The following is an 8,921-nucleotide window of genomic DNA, read 5'->3' as shown; positions in this document are numbered from 1 at the left end:
TCAAAGTATTTTTTCTAAATTACTTTACACCTGACAAACGGTTATAGGAAGAATCTTTAGATAATAAAATGGTTCTTGGTAGAACCCTTCATAGAAGGTTCTAGGTAGAAGGTTCTTGTTTTCAAAGAGTGTAGGGCTCTGGACTCCTGTGGTTGTGTGCCTGTAGTTCCCTCACTCTGGCTTGAGGATACAGCTGTGTGTAGTAGAGAGGTTTTATCTCACAGTGGACATAGTTCCAGTCATATTTCAGACTCTAATGATCTACTAGAGGCTGTAGTTAGCTATCTCCCTGTTTTCACGTGATATATAAACTGTGCCCATCAGTATTAACACAGCATGCATGATGATGATGAGGATAACTTTGTGTACTCAAAATTGTTTCAAAGTAATTTTTCCTTTCATGTTGTTGTAATGTTTGTTCTAATGTTTGTTGTAATGTTGTTTATATGTTGTTGTAATGTTGTTGTAATGTTGTTGTAATGTTGTTGTAATGTTGTTCTAATGTTGTTTTTATGTTGTTGTAATGTTGTTGTAATGTTGTTGTAATGTTGTTTATATGTTGTTTTTATGTTGTTGTAATGTTGTTGTAATGTTGTTGTAATGTTGTTTATATGTTGTTTTTATGTTTGTTTCTCCTTCAGGGTACCACATCAGTCCCCTCACTGTCAGCTGTCAGCTGTACATGGATACCCCCAGCTGGACAGGTCAGTGTGTGTGTGTGTGTGTGTGTGTGTGTGTGTGTGTGTGTGTGTGTGTGTGTGTGTGTGTGTGTGTGTGTGTGTGTGTGTGTGTGTGTGTGTGTGTGTGTGTGTGTGTGTGTGTGTGTGTGTGTGTGTGTGCTTGTGTGTTCGTGGGCGTGTGTGCAGAAGTGTATGTCCTCACAGCCATGTGAGCAACAAAAGTGTGTGTTCATGTGTGCCTGCAACCTCACGTAAAACCTTGTGTAAGCTCCTGTGTTTGTTTGTGTGTGTGTGTGTTCCCCCCTGTGTGTGTGCCTCTGTGTGTGTGTGCCTCTGTGTGTGTGTGTTCCTCTGTGTGTTCCTCTGTGTGTTCCTCTGTGTGAGTGTGTTCCTCCCTGTGTGTGTGCTCCTCCCTGTCTGTGTGTTCCTCTGTGTGTGTGTTCCTCTGTGTGTGTGTCCCTCTGTGTGTGTGTTCCTCTGTGTGTGTGTTCCTCTGTGTGTGTGTCCCTCTGTGTGTGTGTTCCTCTGTGTGTGTGTTCCTCTGTGTGTTCCTCTGTGTGTTCCTCTGTGTGTGTGTTCCTCTGTGTGTGCCTCTGTGTGTGTGTTCCTCTGTGTGTGTGCCTCTGTGTGTGTGTTCCTCTGTGTGTGTGTTCCTCTGTGTGTGTGTTCCTCTGTGTGTGTGTTCCTCTGTGTGTGTGTTCCTCTGTGTGTGTGTTCCTCCCTGTGTGTGTGTTCCTCCCTGTGTGTGTGTTCCTCTGTGTGTGGTTTCCTCTGTGTGTGTGTTCCTCTTTGTGTGTGTTCCTCCCTGTGTGTGTGTTCCTCCCTGTGTGTGTGTTCCTCCCTGTGTGTGTGTTCCTCCCTGTGTGTGTGTTCCTCTGTGTGTGTGTTCCTCCCTGTGTGTGTGTTCCTCTGTGTGTGTGTTCCTCTGTGTGTGTGTTCCTCTGTGTGTGTGTTCCTCTGTGTGTGTTCCTCTGTGTGTGTGTTCCTCTGTGTGTGTGTTCCTCTTTGTGTGTGTTCCTCTGTGTGTGTGTTCCTCTGTGTGTGTGTTCCTCTGTGTGTGTGTTCCTCTGTGTGTGTGTTCCTCTGTGTGTGTGTCCCTCTGTGTGTGTGTTCCTCTGTGTGTTCCTCTGTGTGTTCCTCTGTGTGTGTGTTCCTCTGTGTGTGCCTCTGTGTGTGTGTTCCTCTGTGTGTGTGCCTCTGTGTGTGTGTTCCTCTGTGTGTGTGTTCCTCTGTGTGTGTGTTCCTCTGTGTGTGTGTTCCTCTGTGTGTTCCTCTGTGTGTGTGTTCCTCTCTGTGTGTGTTCCTCCCTGTGTGTGTGTTCCTCCCTGTGTGTGTGTTCCTCTGTGTGTGGTTTCCTCTGTGTGTGTGTTCCTCTTTGTGTGTGTTCCTCCCTGTGTGTGTGTTCCTCTGTGTGTGTGTTCCTCCCTGTGTGTGTGTTCCTCCCTGTGTGTGTGTTCCTCTGTGTGTGTGTTCCTCCCTGTGTGTGTGTTCCTCTGTGTGTGTGTTCCTCTGTGTGTGTGTTCCTCTGTGTGTGTGTTCCTCTGTGTGTTCCTCTGTGTGTGTGTTCCTCTGTGTGTGTGTTCCTCTTTGTGTGTGTTCCTCTGTGTGTGTGTTCCTCTGTGTGTGTGTTCCTCTGTGTGTGTGTTCCTCTGTGTGTGTGTTCCTCTGTGTGTGTGTTCCTCTGTGTGTGTGTTCCTCTTTGTGTGTGTTCCTCTGTGTGTGTGTGTTCCTCTTTGTGTGGTTTCCTCTGTGTGTGTGTTCCTCTTTGTGTGTGTTCCTCTGTGTGTGTGTTCCTCTGTGTGTGTGTGTTCCTCTGTGTGTGGTTTCCTCTGTGTGTGTGTGTTCCTCTTTGTGTGTGTTCCTCCCTGTGTGTGTTCCTCTGTGTGTGTGTGTTCCTCTGTGTGTGTGTTCCTCTGTGTGTGTGTTCCTCTGTGTGTGTGTGTTCCTGTGTGTGTGTGTTCCTCTTTGTGTGTGTTCCTCTGTGTGTGTGTTCCTCTGTGTGTGTGTGTTCCTCTGTGTGTGTGTTCCTCTGTGTGTGTGTTCCTCTGTGTGTGTGTGTTCCTCTGTGTGTGTGTTCCTCTGTGTGTGTGTTCCTCTGTGTGTGTGTTCCTCTGTGTGTGTGTGTTCCTCTGTGTGTGTTCCTCTGTGTGTGTGTTCCTCTGTGTGTGTGTGTTCCTCTGTGTGTGGTTTCCTCTGTGTGTGTGTGTTCCTCTTTGTGTGTGTTCCTCTGTGTGTGTGTTCCTCTGTGTGTGTGTGTTCCTGTGTGTGTGTGTTCCTCTTTGTGTGTGTTCCTCTTTGTGTGTGTTCCTCTGTGTGTGTGTTCCTCCCTGTGTTTGTGTTCCTCTGTGTGTGTGTTCCTCTGTGTGTGTGTTCCTCTGTGTGTGTGTTCCTCTGTGTGTGTGGTGGGTGGGAGTGCTAGAGAGAGGTAATGTGCTGACTGCAGTCCATTGGTTCTGGGCATGCCCATTAGAGCCAGTTATAAATCCTAGCCTGACTGGGCAAGCTGAGCTGAGCGCCGCTCTCACACTGTCAGCAGTCCACCCAATGAATGGATATTAAAAGCCATAACAAGCCTCTTTAATTCAGCCTGCTGAGTGACAAACCACTCCCTCTCCGTCTTTCTATCTCAATCAATCGCTCGCCTCCTTTCTCTCTTTCTCTTTCTCACTCTTTTTATATATTGATTGTTCGCTCGAATTCTCTCTCTCTGTCGAATTCTCTCTCTCTCTCTGTCGAATTCTCTCGCTCTCTCTGTCGAATTCTCTCGCTCTCTCTGTCGAATTCTCTCGCTCTCTCTGTCGAATTCTCTCGCTCTCTCTGTCGAATTCTCTCTCTCTCTCTGTCGAATTCTCTCTCTCTCTCTGTCGAATTCTCTCGCTCTCTCTGTCGAATTCTCTCGCTCTCTCTGTCGAATTCTCTCGCTCTCTCTGTCGAATTCTCTCGCTCTCTCTGTCGAATTCTCTCGCTCTCTCTCTCTCTATCTCTCTCACAAAATATCTCTCTCTCTCTCTCGAAGTTCCATGCATAACACTTGTATTTTCATCAACATTTATAGTGAGTATTTCTGTGAATTCATGAGGCTCTCTGCACAATCACTGCATGTTTTAGAACTACTCAAAGTAACGCGCCAATGTAAAATGAGATTTTTTTATATAAATATGAACTTTATCAAACAAAACATACATGTATTGTGTAACATGAAGTCCAATGAGTGTCATCTGATGAAGATCCTAAAAGGTTAGTGATTCATTTTATCTCTATTTGTGCTTTTTGTGACTCGTCTCTTTGGCGGAAAAAATGGCTGTGTTTTTCTGTGGCTTGGTGGTGACCTAACATAACTGGTTTGTGGAGCTTTCGCTGTAAAGCATTTTTGAAATCAGACGCTGTGGCTGGATTAACGAGAATTGTATCTTTAAAATGGTGCCTAATACTTGTATGTTTGAGTAATTTGATTTATGAGATTTCTGTTGATTTGTATTTGGCGCCCTGCAATTTCATTGCCTGTTGGCGATGGGTTCCGCTAGCGGAACGGAGTTCCCCAGTCCTAGACAGGTTAAACCACTGTGTCAGATTTCAAAAAAGCTTTATCGAAAAGCAAACCATGCTATAATCCGAGTACGGCGCTCAGAGACCAAAACAAGCCAAACAGATATCCGCCATGTTGTGTAGTCAAGAGAAGTCAGAAATAGCATTATAAATATTCACCTACTTTTGATGATCTTCATCAGAATGCACTCCCAGGAATCCCAGTTCCACAAAAAATGTTTGATTTGTTCGATAAAGTTCATCCTTTATGTCCAAATACCTCCTTTTGTTAGCGCGTTTGGTAAACAAATCCAAACTCAAGACGCGCATTCAAGTCCAGCGGAAAGTACGGACAAAAAGTCCAAAAAGTTATATTACAGGTCGTAGAAACATGTCAAACGAAGTATAGAATCGATCTTTAGGATGTTTTTAACATAATTCTTCAATAATGTTCCAACCGGAGAATTCCTTTGTCTGTAGAAATGCAATGGAACAGAGCTCGCTCTCACGTGAACGAGCGTGTCCAGCTCGTGGCTCTCTGCCAGACCTCTGACTCATTCCCCTCTCATTCACACCCAATTCACAGTTGAAGCATCAAACAAGGTTCTAAAGACTGTTGACATCTAGTGGAAGCCGCAGGAAGTGCAATATGACCGATATCCCACTGTATCTTCAATAGGGAATGAGTTGAAAAACTACAAACCTCAGATTTCCCAGTTCCTGGTTGGATTTCTTCTTAGGTTATTGCCTGCCATAGAAGTTATGTTATACTCACAGACATCATTTAAAAAGTTTTAGAAACTTCAGAGTGTTTTCTATGCAAATATACTAATAATATGCATATCTTAGCTTCTGGGACTGAGAAGGAGGCAGTTTACTCTGGGCACCTTATTCATCCCAGCTACTGCCCCCAGCCATAAGAAGCTGACTTGCCTAGTTAAATAAAGGTTAAATATAGTTTAAATAAAGGTCAAATATAGGTTAAATAAAGGTTAAATTAAAATGGCTTGGCTATGATGCTCCACTTGCAAAGAAATGTCAGGTGTTGGTCAAGCAGTCATCAGTGACAGGTAAGCCAAACGCTTGAGCAGTTTGCCTGCTCTCATCTTGTTCTTGTAACTAAGCACAGGACACACTCATAATAACACAATGTATTTCGTCTACAACTCAATATTTAATATAATAACTATTATGATTATTAAATATTATTAGAAGCATCCATGCGGTATGGTGTTTTGTTATTAATTGTCCATTGACTTGTTTAACAAGCCATACTGATTTCTTAATAGATGACACAAAAGGCTCAAGTGTTCACCACATTGAAAATGAGGATTGGCCAACACAGATAGAAGGAATGGATATGGCTTCAGAGAAGGATGCCCGAACCCAATGGGCAGACCCGTCTCGAAGTGATCACAGCTACAGCTCAGGTGATCACAGCTACAGCTCAGGTGATCACAACTACAACTCAGGTGATCACGACTACAGCTCAGGTGATCACAACTAAAACTCAGGTGATCACGACTACAGCTCAGGTGATCATGACTACAACTCAGGTGATCACGACTACAGCTCAGGTGATCACAGCTACAACTCTGGTGATTACGACTACAGCTCAGGTGATCACAACTACAGCTCAGGTGATCACGACTACAGCTCAGGTGATCACGACTACAGCTCAGGTGATCACGACTACAGCTCAGGTGATCACAACTACAACTCAGGTGATCACGACTACAACTCAGGTGATCACGACTACAGCTCAGGTGATCACAACTACAACTCAGGTGATCACGACTACAGCTCAGGTGATCATGACTACAACTCAGGTGATCACGACTACAGCTCAGGTGATCACGACTACAGCTCAGGTGATCACGACTACAGCTCAGGTGATCACAGCTACAACTCAGGTGATCACGACTACAGCTCAGGTGATCATGACTACAGCTCAGGTGATCACAACTACAGCTCAGGTGATCACAACTACAGCTCAGGTGATCACAGCTCCAGCTCAGGTGATCACAACTACAGCTCAGGTGATCACGACTACAGCTCAGGTGATCATGACTACAACTCAGGTGATCACGACTACAGCTCAGGTGATCACAACTAAAACTCAGGTGATCACGACTACAGCTCAGGTGATCATGACTACAACTCAGGTGATCACGACTACAACTCAGGTGATCACAACTAAAACTCAGGTGATCACAACTAAAACTCAGGTGATCACGACTACAGCTCAGGTGATCATGACTACAACTCAGGTGATCACGACTACAGCTCAGGTGATCACAACTAAAACTCAGGTGATCACGACTACAGCTCAGGTGATCATGACTACAACTCAGGTGATCACGACTACAGCTCAGGTGATCATGACTACAACTCAGGTGATCACGACTACAGCTCAGGTGATCACAGCTACAACTCTGGTGATTACGACTACAGCTCAGGTGATCACAACTACAGCTCAGGTGATCACGACTACAGCTCAGGTGATCACGACTACAGCTCAGGTGATCACAACTACAACTCAGGTGATCACGACTACAACTCAGGTGATCACGACTACAGCTCAGGTGATCACAACTACAACTCAGGTGATCACGACTACAGCTCAGGTGATCATGACTACAACTCAGGTGATCACGACTACAGCTCAGGTGATCACGTCTACAGCTCAGGTGATCATGACTACAACTCAGGTGATCACGACTACAGCTCAGGTGATCACAGCTACAACTCTGGTGATTACGACTACAGCTCAGGTGATCACAACTACAGCTCAGGTGATCACGACTACAGCTCAGGTGATCAAAGCTCCAGCTCAGGTGATCACAGCTACAGCTCAGGTGATCACGTCTACAACTCAGGTGATCACAACTACAGCTCAGGTGATCATGACTACAGCTCAGGTGATCACAACTACAGCTCAGGTGATCACAGCTCCAGCTCAGGTGATCACGACTACAGCTCAGGTGATCACAACTACAGTTCAGGTAATCACAACTACAGCTCAGGTGATCACAACTACAACTCAGGTGATCACAACTACAGCTCAGGTGATCACAACTACAGCTCAGGTGATCACAACTACAGCTCAGGTGATCACAACTACAGGTCAGGTGATCACAACTACAGCTCAGGTGATCACGACTACAGCTCAGGTAATCACAACTACAGCTCAGGTGAACACAACTACAGCTCAGGTGATCACAACTACAGCTCAGGTGATCACGACTACAGCTCAGGTGAACACAACTACAGCTCAGGTGAACACAACTACAGCTCAGGTGATCACAACTACAGCTCAGGTGATCACAACTACAGCTCAGGTGATCACAGCTACAGCTCAGGTGATCACAACTACAGCTCAGGTGATCACAACTACAACTCAGGTGATCACAACTACAGCTCAGGTGATCACAGCTCTAGCTCAGCTGATCACAACTACAGCTCAGGTGATCACAGCTCCAGCTCAGGTGATCACGACTACAGCTCAGGTGATCACGACTACAGCTCAGGTGATCACAACTACAGCTCAGGTGATCACGACTACAGCTCAGGTGATCACAGCTCCAGCTCAGGTGATCACGACTACAGCTCAGGTGATCACGACTACAGCTCAGGTGATCATGTAAAGCCCACTACCTGTGAAGCAGGTACACAGTGCCCAGCAGCATCTCTCTACAAAACCCTGCTGAGGAATGAAGCACTCTGTCCACTGCATACAGGCTTGTCTCTTTCTGCCTTTTCTACCTTGGCGGGACCATCTACTACCCCTCTACAAAGGCAGCTTTCAGTTAGACCTGACAGACCAACTCCTGATAACACTGATGAAGCTGAAGCTCAACTTGCTGCAGCAGTACCTAGCAGAATGGTTTGGTGTTTCACAGAGGATTGTCAGTCGAGTGATTAGTTATTGGATCGACACGATGGAAGAGAATCTGAGGGAGTACATTCCATTGTTGCCAAGGGAGACAATCCGTGCTACAATGCCACAGTGTTTTAAGAACCACTACCCAGGAACAACCTGTATTATTGACTGCTCAGAAACTGCTTTACAGAAGTGCAAGAATCTGGATTCAAGGGGGGAGTCATTCAGCCATTACTACGCCAAGAACACTATCAAGTACCTGGTGGCCATTGCACCTTGTGGTCTTGTGATGTTCATCTTCTCAGCATATAGAGGTAGTTGTAGCGACAAATATATGACATCGGAATCTGGGTTCCTGGAGTACCTCTGTCCATGTGATGAGGTCATGGCTGACCGGGGCTTCACAGTCCAGGATCTGCTACACGAGAGGAAGGTCAAATGAACAATTCCAGCCTTCACAAAAAGAGGTACACAACTTTCAGTGGACCACATGTACAAGACAGATACAATATATATATATATATATATATATATATATATATATATATATATATATATATATATATATATATTTAGGCAAAATAACCGAATCAAAACAGAAAGCGCCTTGATTGTGGGAATATGCCAGGCCTATTGGCCCAGAATTGTGTAGATAATTGAACAAAACTAAACAAAACTTTTAAGAGATTTTTAGTTTATAAAAATGTTGCTACAATGAGACACTTAGTTATCACCTCGTTCCTTTCTTTTAGCATGTGCACATAGTAAGTACAGAATCATGCTTTCAGGATACGTGTTTTTTCAGATTATTTTATGATTCTTTAGTTGTGGAC

At 44.9% G+C, this 8,921-nt stretch overlaps 1 protein-coding gene across 1 annotated transcript; it reads left to right on the top strand.

The window, feature by feature from the left end:
• The first annotated feature begins 5,565 nt into the window (after positions 1–5,565).
• On the top strand, positions 5,566–8,530 carry LOC129846515 (probable serine/threonine-protein kinase clkA). The gene is made up of 4 exons (XM_055914445.1): positions 5,566–5,635; positions 5,720–6,307; positions 6,518–7,873; positions 8,394–8,530. Exons 1-4 carry the CDS (start codon positions 5,566–5,568, stop codon positions 8,528–8,530), a joined length of 2,151 nt encoding a protein of 716 aa, XP_055770420.1.
• The last annotated feature ends 391 nt before the right edge of the window (positions 8,531–8,921 follow it).

The sequence above is a fragment of the Salvelinus fontinalis genome, unplaced genomic scaffold (genome assembly GCF_029448725.1).
Source record: "Salvelinus fontinalis isolate EN_2023a unplaced genomic scaffold, ASM2944872v1 scaffold_0570, whole genome shotgun sequence".
In the NCBI taxonomy this organism is placed as follows: Eukaryota; Metazoa; Chordata; class Actinopteri; order Salmoniformes; family Salmonidae; genus Salvelinus; species Salvelinus fontinalis.
The sequence above is the reverse complement of the archived record's forward strand: the minus strand, read 5'-3'. Positions and strand labels throughout refer to the sequence as shown.

What these genes read in the sequence shown, in the direction of transcription:
- LOC129846515 (XM_055914445.1), top strand. Translation starts at nt 5,566, where the DNA reads ATGGCTTCAGAGAAGGATGCCCGAACCCAATGGGCAGACCCGTCTCGA. An exon ending in TGATCACGACTACAGCTCAG is followed by an intron (nt 6,308 to 6,517) that starts GTGATCACAACT and finishes ACTAAAACTCAG; the next exon opens with GTGATCACGACTACAGCTCA. An exon ending in GCCCACTACCTGTGAAGCAG is followed by an intron (nt 7,874 to 8,393) that starts GTACACAGTGCC and finishes TCATCTTCTCAG; the next exon opens with CATATAGAGGTAGTTGTAGC.